At 40.5% G+C, this 22894-nt stretch overlaps 1 protein-coding gene across 1 annotated transcript in view; it reads right to left on the bottom strand.

Annotated features, from left to right (window-relative positions):
* Positions 1–5572: 5572 nt before the first annotated feature.
* Positions 5573–22894, bottom strand: part of TYR (tyrosinase) — a 42610-nt gene continuing 25288 nt past the window's right edge. The window contains exons 4-5 of the mRNA XM_002186685.7: positions 10067–10248; positions 5573–6057 (exon numbers count right to left, since the gene is read on the bottom strand). Of these exons, the coding sequence (XP_002186721.2) occupies positions 5834–6057; positions 10067–10248 (406 nt within the window). The 3' untranslated portion in view covers positions 5573–5833. The remainder of the gene's footprint in view (positions 6058–10066; positions 10249–22894) is intronic.

Raw genomic sequence — 22894 nt, 5'->3', positions numbered from 1 at the left:
AAACTGTTTTCTGGTTTACCTGAAACTTAATTTTGTTAGACCACAGTTCTGATCTCTCTACAGATTAATTTTGCAAACAAGCCTTCCTGTAACATTTTAAGTAGTATGTCCTCTTGTAGGAGAATGTCACCTTAATTAGGATGACTGCAGAGTTTTCACAATTCAGTCGTCTGTGCCCAGACTGCTAAGACAATTGCCCAGACAATTTCTGAAGTGACAGCCTCCCTGCAGACATCCCTGTTCGGTGCTTTGGGGTGCCATGGCTCCTAGGATGAGACAAAAGGCCACCACTTTTAAGACCCGGTGTCTAGACTTTTGGATTTAAGCATATTAGTTTCACTAACAGGGAAGAGTCTTTCTGATTAGAAGTGAGCTGATTTTCTGAAGTAGCTGTGAGGAAGACAGAAAAGCCTGGTTTTCATTTCTGCTCTCAAATGAGAGTTGTTGAGAGTCTTGTTCTCCCTGAATATTAATAGGAGGTTGATGCTTTGAAAGTCAGCTCTCTGGATTAAATAATTGAGACCACAGACTATAGAATTAAAAGACTAAAGTTAATTTTAAAGCAGCATCTCAACTCCATGATGATGTGAAAGAGGACATGGAGCCTAAATTCTGTAGTGGTCTGTATCTTCAGTGGTCACTGGTATTAACTGGCAAGATGAAACTTCAAACAAATTGCCGCTGTTCTGACTTGAGAAATCTTACATTCACTTGCTTTTGTTATAAATAATTGTAACATCATCCAGATAAAAGGGGAGCTGGAAAAAGTACTTATAGTGCCTGTCTACAAATGTGCACACATGTTGCACTACTTTTGGTATTATAGTGAGTTTACAGTTATTTCAGTATTTTTATTTTTGCTATGAGTATATGTATTTTGCTATCAGCTGATGACTAGTAGCTCTGTTACTCTGGGATGTGTGTGGTGCTTCAGTTTTATTAAAAAATCACATTTTCTGGTAATTGCACCATTAAGTATTTCTGTGTACAAATACTGTCATTTTGATAATTTGGTATTTTTTGGGCTATTTAACCATGTGCTTATTTCATACAGGTCATTTGACAAGGTAATCAGTTCGTAGTAAATTTAGCAGAACACCACCTTGCCAATCTCCCATAAATTTATGAGAAAATGGTCCAGGCCTTCAAGCTTTTAATATGCCTTCCTGATACGTTCAGCTCTGTGACAGAATAGCCAGCAATTTTTTTGTGTTACTGCCTTTGCATGAAGGGGTCATATGCAAAGAACTTAAGCTTTTAGCACTTCTTCCAGAAATATATATTTTTTATGTGGTGTGTATAAACTATTTATTTGTGATAGGTTGCACAAAGGAATGAAGGTGAGTGAAGACATAAATGTAGTGTCCTATTGTTAGTCACTGGGGGAAAAACAGAACCTGATTACAAGGAAAGTTGTATTTGTATGCAAGGCAAATGAAAGCCTTGTTCATGGCTCTGCCCTAAGAGTTAAGAGGCTCTGCAGGCTATTTATATTTATGGCATTGCTGTCAAAAGTGCTTGGGAAGATGTACACCAGTTTGAAAATGTAGCACATTGAAATGGTTGTGCTTAAGTTTTCCAAGAAACCAGAAGCAAATTCAAGCCAGAAGCATTATTAACATTGTTTTGATTACAGGAAAACATGCAAAAATTTGTTGACAATATGTAATTGACCTTATTTGCTTCTTATTGCCTGAGAATGTTTCTTTTCCTAGAAAACAGTGAAGAAAAGCAGGGAGATGCTTTTATATACCCAAGTTCCTTTAAAAATCTGTGTGCACATTACTGTACATACACCACCATGCCTGTCATCACCACTGCTATACCAGCCTCAAAACTGTGGGACAGTCTCACCACTGAACCCCCAGGGATCCCTTTTCTGGTCAGGTAAGATAGAGCAGTCTGGGATGAAAGGAGAGCGAATCAAGTTTCATGAAGGGGCGTGATTGGAAGTGCTAAGCCACAGCAAGGGTCCAGAATTAATGTTTGCTGCCAAATTCTTGTTTCAGAGGATTTTTTATCCTGTATGTGGGGGATAGTGCTTGTTTTTCTACATATTTTATTAATTGATCAGATTTCCAGAACTTTTTGGTATCATGTGAATTCTGATGCTCCCCAGGGAAGGAGGTAATTGACAGAACTCTGGGAACATGTCCTTTTATGAAATGGGATACCAAAAACCCTAATGGATGGAGGATGAATATGCAGAAATAAGTTGATTTTGTAGTTATAAGAGTTATTTTATATCTCATTCAAAGCTTATTACAAAAATTACAGTTAGAGGCCATTTTTAATGACAAGGTCTCATTGCTGCCAGTTTCAGCTCACTATGGAGACTGATTCAAAATTTACATCCATATACATGTGGATACACAGATGGTGAATTACAGATTTAACTCAATGGAGAGACCAGGTGCTAAAAATACAAATTTGGATAAAATGTGGAAGGAAGAATAGAATGAAAAAGACTGACAGCTGTTTATTGTCTTGCTTTGACTAAATGTGACTCTTAAAGTCTGAAAAAGTAAGAGACCAAGCTAGAAAATTAAAAACTTGACAGATGTAACAGTCTCTTGTAAAGAGCAGAGACATTCAAAGCTGTCTACCTTATTATGAAGCTATCAGGTATGCTCTAAGTTTCTTAATTTTTTTATGTGAAACCACATGGTTATGATGCTGCAAATACTTCCCTGGACATTTAAACTGTTGGGCTCCTAATTTAACAAGTACTTTTGTACAAGCCTGATCTTGATACCCACTGTGTGAAGGTTTATGTGGTTACCTGGTGTACATACACAGGATCTAGATTTCAAGCACCAAGTACTGTAATGCCTTGGTTTTGGCATTGATCCTGTCAGGAAAAACTCCCCAAACCTGATCCAGCTGCCTAATGGCAATGGGAAGTTTCTTGTTTTAAGATATCTTAGCCAGACAGAGGAAAAGGTAAAGACATGTTTTTGTTTAAACTCTGATCACTCTGGTTTGGTGAGATCACATTGCAAGCACAACCTCGTGGCATTACCTCATTCCCAATTTAAAAAAAAAAGTGCAGCTCCAGCTTCCATCTCAGGGAAGCATTTATGAAGGAAGAGGTCCTTAAACATTTAATTCAACATATGTCTGAGCACAGAAGTAAACACAACCCTAAGCATGACCATGAGAAGAAAAGGAATGTGCCATTGCATTTGTAGATTGCAGACAAAAAAGCACAAAGTCTACTGGCCAAGAAAACATTTAGTGCCATGGTGATAAATGAGCCCTCTCCTTCTTTCTGACCCATCCAAAACATAATGGCCGGTCCAAGCTAAGATGCAGGGTCCCCAAAAAGCCAAAGGGAAGGCATGCCTACAGGACAATTTCTCCTGTCCTACAACAGCTGCTGTAAGGTAGGTGCTGTCAGTCCACACGTGGCACAGCGATGTTTGCTTCCCATGCTGAAGGAACCTAAACAGCTTTGCCCAGACAAGAGAAGCATCTGGGGTTCCATGTGCTCAGAGTCACATACACCTCTGAAGGGATTTGACTCCCAGCTGGCATCAGGCCACTGGTCTGAGCAGAAATACCACAACAATGGAGAGAACCAGCAGGTGTTGGTTGTGTAAATTCTGTCCTAGTTACTAAAATTGATATACACTGTGCTATCTATTCCTGGCCACAGACCATGCTGACTGTTGGAAACAGGCCTGTGTTCTTTGTTCCCTCTCAAAGCAGATGTGGTCTCAGGGTCATATGGTGAGTGGGAAAATTGCTCGGGGGCAAGCCTACAAATATCAAAGGGATAAAAATTCTCTTTCAGCAGTTAGAGCTAGTTTGAATTTTCTGTGATGAAACTTCCATGGGAAGAAGACAGGCTGTTAGATCCTTCACTGAAGAAAAGGGAAAGGAAAAAGCCTACCTGCGAATTGGTAAATGATCTGGGCAAAGCATAAACAGGCTTTCACTAATAGGTCATGACTTTGGTCACAAGTATAAATTATGCATTCCGTGGTTTTGAGGAAGAAGGGAGGGTCAAGAGCTGCCAAAAAGTAGGATTTAGAAAACCTGACGAGCCAAAGCTTCACACTGATCCTTTCACACATGGTGATTTGCCATGGCAAAGGACGGAGGCCCAGGGAACACTCATGATCTGTGGAGAAGACATGAACAGTGAAGAGTTGAATCAGAAATGACTTGTTGGCCACATCTTTTGCAAGCGGGTGACATCTGGTAAAAATTAACTTGATCAGTGGGAAAACAAAATGCTATCACCATGGAATACTGAAAAGACTGAAATAAACTTGCTTCATACAGTTAGGATTTTTCTATCAGAACAACTTTTCAAAGGATGACATTGCTTTACTGACGCTGAAATATTTTGCATAGTGACACTTTTTTTCAGCAAGCATCTAAAGAAACACAAGAGTGGCATTTCTGTCAGGGCAAGCACCCAGCCAGGGGTCACAGCTCTGCCAGTCATCCCAGACTGCCACAGCCATTCAGACTGTCTCAAAGCTGGATATTTGGGACTTTTAAGGTACACAACTCCAACATATTCCAGTCATGTTCTAACTCCAGGACTGGGGACCCCAGAAGCATACAAGCTCCAGACTCCAAAAGGAGACTCTTTCTGGGAAACCCCTGGGAACTTACAGGATTTTCATTCTCCCTCCCTCTAAGACCTGAATGGGTCTTTACAGCTTAGATGTAACAACCTCCATTCCCCATCCCCCTGTGCTGCTGGCATGGAGAATGTAGAGAAATCTGGATTGAGCCTGGGGAAGAAGGGAGGGGTTGGGGAAGGTGTATTTTTAAAATTATTATAATTGTTTCTCATTATCCTATTCTGACTTTCAGTTGGCAGGAAATTGAAGTTCAGCTAATTTCCCCAAGTCAAGTCTGTTTTGCTCATTACAGTATTTGGTGAATGATCTCTCCCTGTTCTTATCTTGCCGCGTGAACTCTTCTGTATATATCTGTGCCAGGAAGAATGAGGAGGGCAGTAGGAGAGTAGCTTTGGTGGACACCTGCTGTCCAGCCATGGTCAACCCACCACACTTTTTGTCACATGTGGCTCACATTGTGGAATCTGTGCATACTGAGCAACCAATAGTCAGCCATAATGTGAGCAATCTTTAAGTCAAGTGGAACAGAGGTGGGCACGGTGAGACCAGGTTTCCTTGTCTCAAAATCACCCAGCTTCCCAGATAAATGCAAGGCAGGATAGAAGACAACTAGTGAGCATTTAAAGCAAGTGAGAAGTGGTTTCTGAGCTTCCTTTCTTCTGGCATTCAGTGAAGGACAACATTATGAGACGTTATAGGAGCTGGAGGGAAAACTTCTGTACCAACAGAAAATTTGTCTATGGGACAGTCGGTCTGCTCAGTCACTGTATATTTTGCTAATTGAATGAAAGGGCTCTTTTTTGCTCTTACATTGAAACACGGAGTGAATGTAGCACCAATTATGCAGTCAGGCACCTGTCACTATATCCATGTGCCAAACACATGGATTGGACAGCAGAATTGGACCCTCTTTATGGCTGTTAAAAAGCAAATAAAATAGAATTATACATTAAATCCACCACACAAGCCAGTCTGGTTTCATAGGAGCATTATTTAATGAAGCATAGGAAATACACAGTGTTCTTTGGGTAGCGTCATAGCTAATGTTGAATCTGGGAGATTTTTTTAGGAGTGGAACTGATAAGATGTTACAAAATTGGAGTTTTTTAAAAGAGACTTGAGACTGCCCATCCCACTTCTGTAGCACACCTCAACAAGGTATTTGTAAACATCAATCAAACATTGCATGCTTGATTAGCACCTTAGTAACATGACTGAGTTACTGTAGACCTCTAGAAATTGGATTGGTAACTTATATTGTTGTAATCTTCACTTTCTATGAGCAAGGGTTGTATCTCTGAAGAAGTTTCTCCTTTTTTCTTCTGGCACGCCCTGATGAGCCCTGTGAGCACAGCAGTAACAATGCCTCCAAACACAGCTGCTCCGACCAACCAAGCCCAGATCTGACGGGCTTGCTGAAGATAGGGTGTCAAAAAGTCTTGGAAAGACTGAAGGGCTTGAAAAATCAAAGAGATAAAAAAAGATTATTTTACTTGATGCAATGTGCTGTCAGTTTATGGAAGTTCTATAATAGATAATACTGGAAGGCTGAGTATAAAGAGGCAAGAGTAGTAGAAATTGCCTGAGAGCCACAAATAGTTTTAAACAAATCTCTTCAGCCCTGATAGTCTGTTTCTCAATCTTCATGTCCAACACTGGCAGAGTTCTCTGTCCCCAGTAATCCTCATGGTTTTGTCAAGACTTCAGACTGTAACCCAATAAGTTTACTGTATGAGCAAAGGTCCTGCTAGTTCAGCATCCTTTGGCAACAATAACTGAGGCAGAACACTAGAGACAGCTTAAGAAAAGGTTATCTATTACAATGCCTTCACAAAATACTTAACCCAGCCTACAAAAGTTTGCAGGTCAGGGATTTCCTGAACCAGATGTTGTGGTGAACTACTTGCTTTGACAATTCCCTTGTGGGGAGAGGCAGTAGACAACTATTCTGTGGTCATTCTGCACAACAAATCCTCTTTCTCTGGTGAATCCAGGGCAGCTTCTCACTGTCAGATGATCAGCTGCCTTCTTGCATTGTGATATGAATGTGTGTGTGTGTGTGTGTGTGTGTCTGTTTTTCTTGCTATGGCTTAATGAGTTATGAAAACCCTGCCATACAGGGCTCTCACTTCACAGCAGAGACTGGAAAGAAACCTGTTCAAAATGCATCCAACAACATGCTGACTTGAATTTGAAAAATAGAAATAGTTGTCTGCTTGGGCCAAGGAGGATTTGGAATCCACATCTCCCAATTATTAGTCCTAAGACCATTATTAGCAGTAATTACTAGCTAGTAGGGGAAAGAAAAAGCACCTCTATGGGCACCTTCTCTAGCAGCTCCTGTGGTGGTTTATTTCTGAATGCTCTTTATGCATCTGGACTGATTTAGATGTACTCAACCATATTTAGAATGTACCCCCACAAATCCTGTGAATGTCTTCCTGTTATCTTGCATTTTCACTGGTGCCCAGAAAAACAATCCATATATCCTCTTGGGTCATGGTACTTCCAAGAATATGCTGTTACATGCACTGTGCTCTGAAAAGTCGCTGCCTCCCAGGGCCTGGGGAAGGGATGTAGCCAGAAGCTGCCTGATTTGGTGTGGCCCCCTGACTACCCTCTATTACTATTCTAGGTGGATAGGGGTGAGACTGAAGGAGAAGGCCCCAGGGCAATCTTAAGGGGCTTCAGGGCAGTTAAAGAAGTTCAGATAGTATTCTTGATCCCTTCAGTACTAGGGGAAAATACTGAAAGGAATAGGAAAACTCAACAGACCAATACATGGCCAAGAGGTTGATGGCATAGCTGGAATTTTGTGGTTTCTGTCCACAGGGTGGCTTACACAGCACCAGGCCTGCTCATGTTGGATGGGGTACACCTGAGTCAGAGGGAGAAAAGAATCATGGCCCAGGAATTAGCCAGGCTGATAGAGAAGTCTTTAAACTAGGCATGAAGTGGGAGTGGGATATTGGTTTCTTCCATTTCTTGTGGATTTTTTGTTCACTGGTTGTGTACCTCTGGGTGTTCACAAGAAATACCTGTGAGACTTCCACAATCAAAACTAGAAAGATGAGCTAGGGAGATTCAAGTTATGGAGTCCCTCAGTCAGCTTTAAGGCATGGTTACTTGTCTTTGTAGTGGTGAAAAGTTCCCAGCTCCTACAGATTTCATCAGTCTCCTCATTATTACAGCTTGGAAAATCTTTTTTAATGGAAATATTGTCAAGCACTGGAACAGGCTGCTGAGGGAAGTAGTAGAGTCACCATCCCTGAAAGTGTTCAAAAATTATTTGGATGTGGTGCTTGGGTATGGTTTAGTGGGATTGACAGTGCTGGTTTTATGCTTGGACTTCATGATCATAGAAGTTCTTTTCCAATCTAAATGATTCTGTGATTCTATAAAACTCTTCCCAGTGGGAGAGGGAGATTTACTGGGCAAAAGTCAAGACTGCATCTGTAAATTTATCTGTTTTCATTTCTGAAAAAAGGAAAAAAAATACAAAAAAATCTTAATCCAGGTGCTGAAATATAGCTCTCGAAACATCTCTTAGCAGAGTAATTTCTTTTGACAGGTATTTTTAGGTGGTGCCGTTAGTCTTTCAAATCTCTGTTATTGATGCTAACTCATGTCTGTTTTCAGGCAACTCTGCAGCTTGTGGTCATTTTACAGCTCATGGTTCTCGTGTCAGGGAAAGCTGGTGTCTGCTCCAGCTTCTGCCCAGAGCAGCTCCCCAGTAGCTACACTGGGACATGTGCCTTGGAGTCCTGAGGGATGGATTTCCATACACACTGACACCACTTCTGCTTCGGCACTGTCATATAGATGAAAATAAATGAAGCTGCAATTAAAACTCTGTACTCTTGTACACTGATTTGCTTTGCTTTACCAGTTTTCCTCAGGGACACAACAGCAATAAAATTTAGCATTAAAAAGCCATTTTTCATTGCATTCTTTCCAAGTTTTATTTCTTGTAACCAGCCTCCCCATGCTCTGTGTAATCCTACTTCATCTCTTCTAAATTGTTGGTACTGTAACTCAGAACTGCAGGTCTTCTCGGAGTCACAGAATCATCCACTTTGGAAGAGACCTCCAAGGCCATCTAGTCCACCTGTCAACCCAGAACCAACAAAATTGCCCCCAGACCACTTTCTTTAAGAGGAAACAAGACAGGTTTTGAGAATAGGATTGGGCCACATCTTATGTGCTCATTTCTCATTCTGTCTTCCTCTGCCCTACTTCTTCTTCCTTATCTGGAAGATCTGCAGAAATGCTGCCTTTTCTTGACGAACCAGATCTTTTTTACTGACCTTTTTTTCTTTCATAAATGTTTCCTACTTGTCCAGTATTTCCTGTTTGCCAGTCACAGACTTTCTCTTCTCCTAAGGAGTCTGTATTTATACACTGGAGTGAGAAAATCTGTGTCTGTAATTTGAGAGTCCAAACATTTTGCATTTGTAACCAGTTCTTCCCTTCAGATAAGAAATAGCTTAAGCTTGCTTCTTCTCAGCGAGATTAACAAGGGGTTGAATGACAACTGAGGATTATCTGGACTTTCTGAACAAGGTTGAATTTCATTCATTGTGTTGATCTTTTAGAATAATTAAGGAACTACTTTCCTTACCTCTGTTAAAAACATGGGCAGAATTTAATAAGATTTCCTTTTTCTGAGGACTATGTGCTCTCCTGGGAAAAGGCAAGAGTCCAAGAGGCAAAAGAAATTAATTATTGGATGGTAAGTATTTTACCATTTCCTTCCTCTTGCAGTACAGTTTCAGGATTCAGAATTCCTAAAAGTCATGATATTTGCCACTTTGTCTGAGTTGTACAATTCTAGCAATAAGACAAGTTTAGGAAACTAATTTCTGAAAAATATGTTTATCTATTTCTGGTCTTGACCTGGCTGTTTCATGAGCTTATATTCCAGCACCTGGACTAAGTATTTTCTGCATCTCATTCCCCAGTCTGTCCATACATCCAGGATTGCCCCATCTCAGGTGCAGAATCTTGCACTTCCCCTTTTTTGAACCTTATATGATTAGTGATTGCCCAGTCCTCTAATTTGCTGAGATCTCTCTGCCTTTAGGGGAGCCAAGAGCTCCTCCTAGTTTTGTATAGTCGCCAGACTTGCTTACTATCCCTTCCAGTCCTGTGTCCAAGTCATTTATGAAGATGTTGAAGAGCACAAGACTGAGCATGGAGGCCTGCAGAACCCACTAATGACAGGTCCTCAGTCTGATGTCACCCCATTTCCTGTGACCCTTTGTGCCTGACCCATGATCCAGTTGCTCGCCCATCACATATATAAAACCAGAAATGTGAGAACAAGCAGGTGCAATTAGGGATTCTGTTCAGGAAAAAATCTGGAATTAGAAGGATTTTTTATCTTCTCATATGGTTTTTATCTTCTCACAGGTTATAGGCAACAAATTTTACATTTCCACTTTTACCCAAAATTATGACGTTACCTGGTTCTTGCAGATATTCATAGTCATACCCCAGCTCTCTTGAGGATTTGAAAAATTCTCCATTTCTATAAAGAGGAATGAAGGGGACCATGTAATTTTCTCGATTGTGCCCAATTGGTGCATGAGCTGCTGGGTATACTTCTAGCATGGGCCTGTGTCTTCTTAACCATCGTTCAAAAATGCTGTGGAAGAGAAAGCATGTTAATTAATGATGGGGATTAGCAGAAATTTTCTTCTTGAAGATTAAAATAAAGTGATGGGTTTTTTCTAAATGCTGAAGACAGAGTTGCATGCAATGTCTCGTGTTTGTGTGTAATGCTTTCCAAATTTCCAAATTTGGGGTTATCCACTTCAGTGCTGAGTTCCTGTGCAAGCCTGCAAAAAGAAAATGCCTGCCCTGCTGCAAAGAGTCTGAATCTGCTTTCAAATTCAACAAATGTAAATCACTCTCTTACTGTGCTCATCAGTTATGGGTGGGTTATGAGGAATAGAGAGAAATGGATTAAATACCTCACTCTCAGAAACACTTGTAGCTAGTTGTATGAATGTAGCTAGTTGAATAGTCTTGTTTTGAGCTGCTTCTCTCCTGTTCCTCTAATTTCTTAACAAGGGTTTTCAATGAAGTATGAGTTACATCTTGATTCTTTGGACATCACCAAAGGAGTGGAAACATCTGAGGAAAAAGTGATAAGCTGACAAAGCAGGTTAGTTGTCAGTAAAGTGTCTTTCTCCAGCCAGAGCTTCTTCACTGACCTTAGTGCTGGCTCTGTTGTTTAACACCTTTCTCTCAGCTGTTGTGCAGTTTTATTTTGCCTCTTCTTAAATATATTATCCCAGAGGCACTGCCAATGTCAAGCTTTGTCCAGTGTCAGATCTATCTTGCAGCCAGCTGAAACAGTTTCTGACGCCTTCTGACAGAAGCCAACCCTGTAGCCCCCTAATTGCCAAAACCTTGCCATGTAAAACCCGTAGAAGCTGATCCCCACACCTCCAGCCTCAGCTGCTCCATTCCATATGACTCTTCCAAAATGTCTTCCATCAGCTGTCTGTCACCACAGGGCTGTGTGTCTGCTCTTTAACTTGGATACAGAAAGTTTAAAGGCTGCAGTAGGGGAAGTATATAATGGCATTTTCAACTTAACTACTGAACGTGTTCGGAAAGCAAAATTAAGAACCTTCCAAAACATTCTCAGTTCTCCTCCCTTTGAGCTTTGTCTGGTCAACTCTTCACTTTTAATCCTCAAATCCTTTCTCTGATCCCTTTTTGTTTATTCGCCTGAGTGTGCCAGGTTGGAATAGGGAATGTGGGAAAATGCTGCAGGGCAAACAGATGCAGGTATCTTCTGCATGAAGAAAGAGAACTCCATACTAAATCCAAAGATACTGGTGGGAGTAGTTATCAACATCGGGCTCAGGAAGGGGTCTGGGATTCATTTATCAGTTATAATGGATAGAAATTGTCTAAATGGACTTGCAAGTTGTGCTTTAATGGAGATCTTAGCTCAACATTTGCTCCACCTCAACACTAGCCACTGACCGCAGGACATGGACTTGCCTCCCCTGTTCCCCCTCAGGGACTGCTCAGGGACTCAGTTTATCTCAGAAATACAGTCCCTAAACGCAAGTGCTCAGGGGTAGGAGGATCTCTGCAGGTTATCAAGGAATTCTGCCAGCAGATTTCTACCTCTTATTTTTGGGCAGAAATATTGGGAAACACTCCGCGTAGCCCACCAAATTAAAGCCCTGTCATACTCATCAAAGTAAAGGTAGGGCCAAAATCTTAGTTCTCTTTTTAGGATCAAAAACTCAAATAAATTAAAACATGACTGTGATCATACACCTTGTCTACACTTTAAAATGCAGGTATTAATTTTGATTAAAATCTTCATTTGTCTCTCTCTTCTTCAGTTAATTTCACCAGTCCTGTCTGGAAAAACTCTTATCCGAATAATAATGTTTAGTTGAAGTTTTCAGATGGGTAAGTTTAAACAATATGAAGACTTCAGCTGGCATTATCTCAAGAAAGTTTGAACAGAAACTCTGTAATCTTTGGAGAACAGCATGAAGAAATTCAGTAATCACAAAAAACCACATAGAATATAAAGGAGTAATTTAGCTTGAGGAGGGGTGAAATGTGGGGAAATGTTGTACTTTAATCTTTTCCCTGCCTGGCTTTTACTCTTACCTTGGATAAAGCACCCTGATTATCAGAGCCTTATTTTCCTAGCAGTTGTAGATGGGAGCTGAGATAGCTCTTCTCAGCAGCACAAGGTTGTTAGGGGTGCAGAGATACTCTGGTTGTGGGAATATGCTAATATTTTAAGAAGGCAGAGGTAGGACTTGGATCAGGTTTTTAATGTCTGGTGATGATCCATACCCTAACTTTGGAATGCTCAATCTGAAGTACTTCCTGGGGCCTGATTTTTAGAAAATGCTGAGCAGGCACAATCTTAAAATTTGGAGGGCTGATGAGCACAAGGTTTAGAGCTAAAACTCATCATTTGCCTATAACAGCTTGGCATGAAATACCCTGAAATGCAGCATCCTTGCTGCATGAGTTAAGTGTTGCTGTTGCGTAAGAGGTTTTAATAAGAATCCTTAGGCCAGTAAACTTTCAAGCAGAATGCAAATGCAAACCATTTCCATGGAAATGAACATATGTTATTTTGGATTCCTTCAATTGTAGCGTGGTTCCCACATGAGGTATCAAGCTTTGCTTAGCAGTAGCAGGAGCATTGAATTGCCTGCCCTTGCAGCTGATCTTTAGGTTCATATACCTCTAAATCCTGATGTGATGAGTTTTGCTGATGCACACAGTGTGTTGCACAATTCCTTGAGTTGTTTGGGAACAGTTCTCTCCATTAGCTGGCACAAGATTTTATAATCTTGGCTGAAATCTCTTTCATTGAACATATCTGTGAACCATCATAGAAATCTCAAAAACATTCTTTAAAGCTTTAAGAGTCACATTTTCTTTTATTTCACTCAGAACAGCTAGGCATGTGCATTTATCTTTTAGTAGTCTTTGTTTTTTTGCTTTTGGGTTTTATTTGACACTTTGAAAGATTAGGATCATATTCTGCTTGCTATTAAAATGATTGGGTGAAGTTGCATTTATTATTTCAATTTAAAGGCTTGTTCTCAGCTTGTTTGGTAAGATGGACTCAAAACACTATTTTCTCCTGGCCAGATAACACATGGTGATTTGTATTTTCAAGAGAGTGTTCATGGATTTTTGAAATTTTGTGTGAGAAAATTGACAGATGTAGTATATCAGTAATATTTTTTACATGTACTTCATCTGTTTGTATTCCTCCTTTTAAGGGGGCACTTCTGGGGGCACTGCCTTTTCCCTTCCTGACCCATATTTTGTAAGTCATGGAAGAAGAACCTTACTCTTGCTTTTCAGGAACAGTTTCCCAGCTTAATGGAAAAAGAAAACTCCCAATGACATCTAGTTGGGGAGAAAAATCCATGGACAGGGCACAACTTCATCTGTATTTCTATTGGTAAACTACAAATGGTTCTCCTTGGACACCATAAGCCTTTTCATATCAGAGAGTTACATTTTATGACTCCCCAGCCAAGTCCATTAGCTCCCTGAATACATTTTTATGGAAAACTGAAATCCTGAAGTAGCATATGGCTTTTGCTGTCAGCCAGGTGGTGACACTGGCACAGTGCTCCTGTCCTTGGGGACTTAATTGAAAAGATTTGGGCCAAAAAAAAAGTGTATTTGGAGAAAGCAATCATGCTGTCCTTTGTCTCAGAGTGACCACTGAGTCAAACATTGTAGAATACCTTTTTCTTCAGATAAGGTGATTTCTCCAGCCCTGACTATATTTAAGGCAGTTAGCATCAAATGTTTTCTCTGTCATGCAGGGCTATCCTTTCCTGAAGGCAAAGAGAACACATCTGAACAGCTATGATGGATAAGTGCAATTCTTCCATGTGCCTTGATCTACAGAGACAGTTGTTTAATCCAATAACAGGCATGTGGTTTCCTTGGCACAAAGAAATCAGTGTTCCCATCATCAGATGTTGATCTGCTTACTGTTGACTGAAGTTTTTCTTTTCTTCCCCTACGCAAATAACATCTTGAAAATGGGTGGTTGTTTCCTGTTCTTTTCTCGGAAGCTGCAGTCTTGGAAGAGCCTAGGTCTGCAGAGTAAATGCTACATGCAGAGAGACAAAATGCTGGGGTAAATAGCTGGTCACTTCATGTAGTGACAAAACTCCTGGTAGAAAATCCAGGTTTGTGGCAAAGCAGCAGACCTTATGTCCCTCAAATTGTTCATTATTTTGTCAAACTACTGCTCTTATGTTCTCTTCATATAAACCGCTGCATCCTTCCCTGGACATGAGAGCCTAAAAATGCAGGACCATGAGGTAAGGGAATCTTCATGGCCATTTTATTCCATATTACTTCCCTTTCTTGACATAATTTAACTAAAGGCAACAAAAAGGACATCAAAGTTCAGATCAGGCTTTGTTATATCCAGTCACCATACTAATTCTCTGAAAAAAAAAAAAAAAAAAAGAGTACTGGACATAAGTTTAGTTGAGAAGGAGAGAAATCTCTCTGGCTCCTGCAGAAGACTGGTTGGTTACTTTTCCTTCCTTAGCATCTAGACAAAGAGAGCAAGCAGTTCAGTAGCTATTTGTATAGCTGGAAGTGATATTTTCCAGAGGATTTTTTAGCATTGCAATTCCAGCTAGACTGGCATCACTCGGGAGATGTTGGCAGTGCTATGGGAGCAGATGGGATGTGAGCGTGGTGGGAAGACAAGGCGGGACAAAGGAAAGAAGGGAACAGCTAACCAAAAGTTGTCAGGAATTTTATTCAAAGAGTGGAAAAGGAGAGAACCTGGCCTGAGATTAACAGCAATAAACCGTAAATCCTTGAGGATGATAGGTCTACCTAGGAGGGTAACAGGCAATCAAAGCTTAAGAAATAGAAATTTAAAACATGGAAAAAAAGTAAATTAAATAGAGGTTAGTCTCCTGATAGCCCTAATACCCTTTATATTTCCTCCCCAGCAAGCAAAGCTGACTTGGAAAGGGTAGTTTTTATTTAAAGGCATTGGGCAGATTAAAAAATATAATATTTTAATAATAAATAATAATTATAAATAATAATAATAATAATCTAGACAGAATAAAATATTTCTGTCTAGATTAGAGAAAATACTGTTTGCATTTGGAAGACTTCTTCCTTCTCTTGAAGAAATCCAAGTGCCCAAACTGAAAGTCCTAAATAAAAGGTCCAAGAACTGAAAGAGATTGGAGAATAATTTGAATTTTGGAAGATGCCCTGTCTCACATTTAGTGCTCAGAGAGGCTCAGTCTCTCTGAAATTCATTTTCAAAGTAGAAATTATTTTGTAGTGGGTGTAACATCAAAGTAATTACTAGATTATGATAATCAACACCCTATGCAAAGATTATTTTTGTGGTAGGAAACAGAATTTTAATATTGTAGAAGGGGTTGGATTTATGCAACTGTAGATTAAAATAAGGCTCAGGTTTGTATTGAAACCTTGGAAAAATTTATCATGAGGCATGATAAATTCACTGTCACTTAAGCTCTGATTCAGTCAGAAGCCATGTTTGATGCAAAAATAGCTAAGGAAGTTAATCAGGTAATAGGATTCCCAAAAAATCATAAAGGCAAAGAATATTTTTCCTGCATATTGAAAAATTCTTAGAGTCTCTTGCAGGACTCATTTTACTCTATACAAAACAGGCAGAGGGTAAAAATAACTTACCTAAATTCATACCAGAGACACTGTAGGAGAATGGGACCTCAGCTGTGGGGCCAGTTTGTACCAAACTCTGACACCCCTAAGAATTAGGTTATACCACTGCAAAGCATGGAGTCTCGATTTTATTTAATTTTTTTCTATAGATCTGTATACAGGTCACTGTAACTGCTGATAAGCTTAATCAAGCTAGTGTGTATCAGTTCTAATAGGTTCCAAGGTATTGGTATTGGTAAAATGTATTAAAGACGCCCACCTGGTATGTAGATGCTTTGTCAGTTTAAATTTTTCATTCAGGGAAAATATACTTAGCTTTTGCAGAATATTTTAGTGTGATATGGTGAAAATTAAAGCCATCTATTAAAGACATGGATTTATCACTTCTATTTAATTGTGTATAAATATACTCAAGTGTTTTTTTTTGTTCTGCTCCATACATACCAGGTTATACAAAGTGAAATTAAATGAGCCATAGTGGAAAATTAATTAAAAAACCCAAACAAAAACCCCACCTTGGTTTAATGAGTGGTGGGAAAATAAGATTGATTTGAAGATGATTAAAAAAAGGCCACCAATATATATATTCTTACTGAAAATATGAATTAATATTATTTTATGAATAATATATGCAATGGGATTATAACTAATGAAAGGATGAGCCAAGAAATAACTGGGTTTATGCTGCCAGTGGGAAATACCAGGCAGAGTATAAAAGCATTGCTGTATGTAGGCTGGGTTCCTTCCTACTGTTTCAGATAGTATTGTGCACTCTGAAAAAAATGCTGCTCACAGGAAGGAAATGTAAAATCTAGAAAAAGAAGAGTAAAAAATAAGAGTTGGCATTTCACTTTATCATTTTGCAAAGCATCCTTTTAAGGGCCATTTCCCAAGTGTGCTACCACGGACATGAGCAGAGGTACTCTTGACTGAGTGTAAGAGGAGAAACCAGACCATAAATATCCATTTCTGAGATTGAGCCACCTCAGAGGCACTGGCTTATAGTGTAAACTATCCCTTCAGGAAGATTTAACAAAAAACTTAATCCAGTGTGTTTTACCTTGTGATGAAGAACAGATGAGAGAAAGGTGAAGGGGAAAGAAGAGGGTTCAGTTCCTCTGTATGAATTTCTGCCATACAACAAGGAACAAGAGGGTATGCCTAGTGGGAGGACTACAGTCACCTTTTGGTGAAGGCTCATGGTCACTCTGGACCCTCATGGACACAGTAAGGATTTTATTCTACTTCTTTGTCAGCACTTTCCTTGTAAGCATTTGCACAACCATGCCATAAGCAGGAGTAAAGAACTGATTTGGTTAAAAATCAAACCTCCCCTTTATTTTCATCTGTTCTGGGATAGTTTAGGTGAGATAAAGCCGTGGATCTGATTTATTATTCTTTTGTGTGATGGCCAGTACCAGCACAAGGGAGAAACTGAGGGGAGCATCTCTGGGTAGCACTAATTGCCTAACAGGACCTTCCTTCTTCCTAACCTATGTGCTAGGTCAAACTGACTTAAAGCAACATTGAAATTATGCTCTTTATTTCTCAATAGCCTGATAAACCTGCGCCTCAGCCAAGCCTGCACTCAGTATTAACCACTTAACTGCTCGATGTCTGCTTTGCAATTCACTAACAAATTTGTCAGGTTCCACAGCCATGTCCTTTGTTGTTCCAGGTTTGACACAGAGACTTTGATTCCTCATCTCCAGTTGTGAGATAAGATGAGGTCAGACTGACTATGCCAGAAGGAATACAAAACACTGTTGCTTAGAGCTCATTTATACAATTTATTTCAGTATCATGAGATGTGACATGCTGTAGAAGAAATCTGGCAAGCAACACATATTTGCATTTGGAAAGAAAAGAAAAAGGAAATAAATTAAAGAAAGCTGAAATGCCAGCCCAAGGACTGTGATTACACAGTAGTCATCACTTTAAAAGTTGGCACTAGTCAGCTCGTATTGCAAAGTCACCTCAGGTAATTCCCATCCCAAGCATTTGGGAGAAAGATCGGTGCTTCAGTCCTGGAAGAGGTGCTGATGCTGAGGCTGTAAAGTCAAGGCTTTTGTGCTGTTTGCCAATGCATGCAGTTATATTGCAGTATTCTTTTTTGTTCTTTTTGTTTTAAGTTGGCTAAAGACACTACAGGGACTCTCAGGAAGGTTGTAAACAAATTACACCGTCATAATGCAAGTGTCTGATTAAAAATTAAGATGCTGCCCTCAATTGTTGTGAAAACCCATCCAAAGCCTTTGAGACTCCATCCCCCACTGGTGAATCACTGCTGAGGACTGCCCTGGGTTACAGTGCTTATTCTGTCTAGTCCCAGCTGCCGGAGAACATCCAGGGGTTTCCATCATCAATTCCAAGCTGCAGCATGCAGCAAGGACCTTTGGACAACTTTGCCTCTTCCCCAGCCTTCGCAGTACCTCTGTGAAGTTACTCCTATGCCAGTCCCTGGGCCAGCCACCAGAGACACCTGTGCATGCATGCACACCTGCATGTGCCTGCTTGTGGGTGAGGCAGCTGCAGGTCAGGGGGTTGGGTTGGTGACTACACTGGGTGCCTGAGGCCAGTTACTGGGGAATGTAGCCTGCGCATGTATATATCTTTATATGTATGTATATTTTCCCATAACAGGCTTTTATCATGGTCAGCCAAACAGGTAAAGAGGATGAGGCTGTTGATGCCATTGGAATTTTGTGTGAGTGCTGCATTTTTTGCATTGATCTGCATATCTGGTCAAGCATGTTTGCATATATGCATACACGTATATATACACCTAGTGTGTGTGTGTGTGTGTGTGAGTTTGGGAATACATGCTTAACCTCAGTACTGGCTGCACCCAAGAACATGAAGCTGTGATAGCCATAAGAGCTTGGGCTTCTAGATTTGTTAACACTTAAAAGATAGACTTGCACAAAACAGAAAAAAAAAGTATGTTTTTATCCTGGTGGAACTGTCTTCCCACATAATGCTGTGCTTCCGATTTTTTTTTCTCAGGGTATGTATTCCCAATGTAGATCAATTATATGCATCTGAAATATCGATATAAATTTTCAGGAAAGGTCTGGCCTTCTTAATTTTTTCCTTTTCCCATCTTCTGAACCAAATGTGGAGATTTTTTTGTGGACATGAGTGGAATATACTACCTGAAACATGAGGCACAACGTGCAGATGACATAAAGACCCTTCCTTATTCAGCCAGATTGATATTGTTTGCAGGCTGTCTCCTAAAGTACCATTCTAACATGCTGACACCTTCCCACCCACTACAAAGTACCACCAGAGCTGGGCAGCCATGTGACACCTGAGGATCTTGGCACAGCTCTGCTTCATGGATCTCACTACAACCATTTCATCTACTTTGCTCTCACTGCACAAACTGGATGTTTGGGAAGTGTCAGATAAAGGAAACAAGAGGGAGGGAATTGACAAGGGTGTAGTCCCATGCAACCAATTCCACCTAAGAGAAAACCAATGCCACTTTGCCTATGTCCCTCTTTCTTGAAAACCTCAAGGTTACTGCAGTTGCTGCATTCATAGAATCATATATCCTGAGTTGGAAGGGACCCACAAGGATCACTGAATCCAAGTCGTGGCCCTGCACAGGACATCCCAAAGAGTCAAACCATATGCCTGAGAGTGCTGCCCAAATGCTTCTTGAACTCTGCCAGGCTGGTGCTGTGACCACTGCCCTGGGGAGTCTGTTCAGTGCCCAGCCACCCTCTGGGTGAAGAACCTTTCCCTAAACTAGAGAACCGTTTCCTGAGCTTCTCCTTTTTGAACCTAGATCTTGCCTGACACAGTTCCATGTCATTTATGAGATATTAATATTTTCTTTACCAATGTGGCTTAGAACTTTTTCTGCTAATCTATCAAACACCTTCAATATGTCTGTAGGACTAAGTGAAGAGAAGGGTCTTCGTACTTTCTGTCTGAAACTTTTCCTCTTTATGTCAAACAATTTGAGCTTCCACAGCTATTTGAAGATGCAATTAGATTTCTCATTGGTGCTTTGCTTGCTTATTGCATGCAAAATGTCCTCTGCATGCCCTTTGTTGCAGAGGGCAATATAGCGTCCCCTCATTGCTCCAATAATCATATAGTCCTCCAAGTGTTTCTCTCCTAGAATAAAAAGTGTCACCAGCTCCTTGAGCCTCTCTCATGAAAAGAAGCTACTTAAGCACCAGACTCCTGCAGAGCATTCAGATAGAATGATCTTGAGCAGAGATGACTGCTATCTGTTCCTCTTTCTGAGAGGGTTGCTGAAGGCCTGCACTTCTATTCCCCATTTGCTGCCATTTGGTTACATTGCAAACTGCTTAACCCTTCCCAAGAAAGTCATGAAGCCACCTGAGGCTTCAATTCCACTGCATATAAGTCTGGGGTGCCCTGCCACAAAGCTTAACAAGCTGAGCAGTCCTGTAACCTACTTTCCCAGGAAAGAAACCTTACTGAAATATTACTGGCTTTTGCCTTCTCAGAAAACTGGGTAGAATGAAACAACAAGTGCTAAGCCCACCTGTGATCAGTTGCTGTTGTATTACCATGTAAAGAGCTTTATTTCTACTAAAGAGGAAGATAATGAATAAGCCAAGCTTTACACTAAAGACAAAAGCTGAGTGTTGGAAAAAATGTGTAGGAATCTGTGCAGAGGAATGTCCATACTCTCTAGCGTAGGACTAGGTAGTGACTTAGCCTAGCCCAGTTATTGGCAAAATAATCTAATTCCTGTGGGAGCTTGTTCTGTACCTCTGCTGGAAAGAAATGAGTTTAAATGAGGATTAGCTGCACTGAGATTCTGTCAGATACCTGATCTAAACTCTGTTGCTTTTCTTAGTCAAGTCAGCCTTTGTTTAACACCAATGTTGTAAATGACTTCTGAGGTGCAGGAGAGAAATTCTTGTTCCATAAATAGCTGTCATCATGTGTGTTGTTTCACCCCTTACTGACAAACCAGAGCAATGTTTGGCTAGATATTTGTTTTCCATTCAGATTTAGGTCTCCAGTCCTGTCCAACAAGCACTGCAAACCCCAGGTTACAGATGAGACATAATGGGGTGTCCTGTGTGCTTTGTAAATAAGGAAATAGAAATGCAACCGATCATGTGCTGCATTGAAAACAGAAGTTATCATTTAAAGGAATGTATATCCTGTGCTAAATTTCTCAGATTCATTTTTGCCATGGTTTGTTGCTAACACGAAAATATCACTTGAAGTTGGAGATAGTAAAAATGCAGCTGCTCCAAAATTTAATAACTAGTTTTCCCTGAAGACAAAGATAACAAGCAGATTAAAATGGTAGGCTGTGGAGGTAGCTGGACTGACACTATAGAACCTGCTTTCGTACTTGCAATTCAGTTCTTTTGAAACTTAAATGTTGTCATTATTGAGGTTCACAAGGGCATATAATCATAAATCACATCTATGGAAGTGAAGTGATAATTTATTTTGATGAATAGGAGGTAGCTACATGTGGGTGAGAAAAGTACCATGTTTTCTTGTGATTTTTTACAATTTGAACAATTACATCAGCTGGTTTTGCAGAAGTGCTGCAGGAAGGAAATGCTAGCTGTCTGCATCAGAGCTCATTTTGATTGCTGTGCCGCAGGGAGCTTCCTCCTCCTCCAGCATTAAGAGAATAGGTGAAGACTAACCATGCAGCTCTTGTGAAGTTTCAGGGCAGTGTAACCTTTCCTTTTAAAAACCAGTAATTGTTTGAAAAATATGTGGTGTATGAGGCGATCCATTCAGTAATTGTGTTGGTTGAACTAAAATCTTGCAGTAAGATTGATATGAAACCTGCACTTTAAAGGGGACTCTTTGAACTGAACCTGCTATATAATAGATTTTTATGAACAGAATGGATCATTACAAACATCTAGCCTGAATAATGACATGGCAGGTGAGATTGCCAACTGCTGTATTTCACATATGATGCGGAAGATGTCTGTTTAACCTTTTCTTTGGTCATTCCCCTAAAGCAAGGTGGAGCAGCAGCACTATATGTATGCTTAATCAATAAAATGAATATTTATCTCCAGAACCTGATCCTTGTCATTATTTCTTTCTGTCAGCCTCTATATGGTGTATCTGTGGATATCCAGAAGACTTATTTAATGATACTTTAAATGCAGGTGCACCCTCAAATGTACTATATATATTCAGTCTCCCTCTGTCCACTGGAGGAAGGATGCTCTAAACCTGCACTCCTTCACTTTTGCCTCTAGCTATGGTACATGTTAGATGACAGGTGATGTGACCCTCCAGGGCTGCTCCTGCAACCCTTTGGGTGCTTTGCAATTGAAACTGCTCAGGCTTACTGAAGTAGATGTTAGAGCCCAGATTAGTATCATTGTGTATGATTTGCCTTTCAACCCCAGACACAGCGATATCAAAGCAGAGATACTGGGGAGCTGTTTCTCAGCAACACCCCATCCTTCCCACTTACACTCTGCTTTCCATGGATATATTTACGTGGTATTTCACAGGAGATGTGAACTCACTCTGCCCACATACTGAGCCCACTTTGAGTGAGTCAGCTCCATCAAACAAGCTGAGTAGCTCTGGTTAACATGCTACAAAGCCTGAGAGGTTAGGAGGGAGAGGTTAGCAGCTCTGTTCAGTGCCAAAAGAGGGCTTTTGGTAACAGGGGCAGCCTGTGTCCTCCTGCACATTTGTAGACATCCCCAAGGGGAAACAAAAGTAAAAATTTAGAAACTTCCTTTCTAAAACCTTCCATGCTTCAGTTTACCCCTGCCTTCTGTACTTATCTGCTCTGTATCTCACACTTGTTGTAGGAGTATGTGTGCCAATAAAGTTTGTGACCCAAAGTCATTCCTGGCCCACCCTCAAATATTCTGCTGGAGAGCAGCTTGCTTCCTGTAAGTCCCTTGTGATAGAACAGAGTTGCTTTCTGTGTGCAGGAGCTGCTGTGACAAGGTGAATTTTTTAAATGTTAGGGAAGGGTGAGAGCTGGGCTACCTTGCTGCTGCGCCACAGAACCTGCTGGTGGGATGTAGCTGTGCATGCTGATCAGAGCTCTCTTCCCAGGATATTGCTAA

The sequence above is a fragment of the Taeniopygia guttata genome, chromosome 1, assembly GCF_048771995.1.
Source record: "Taeniopygia guttata chromosome 1, bTaeGut7.mat, whole genome shotgun sequence".
Lineage (NCBI taxonomy): Eukaryota > Metazoa > Chordata > Aves > Passeriformes > Estrildidae > Taeniopygia > Taeniopygia guttata.
Note: the sequence above shows the minus strand (reverse complement) of the source record. Positions and strands in the feature narration are given on the sequence as shown.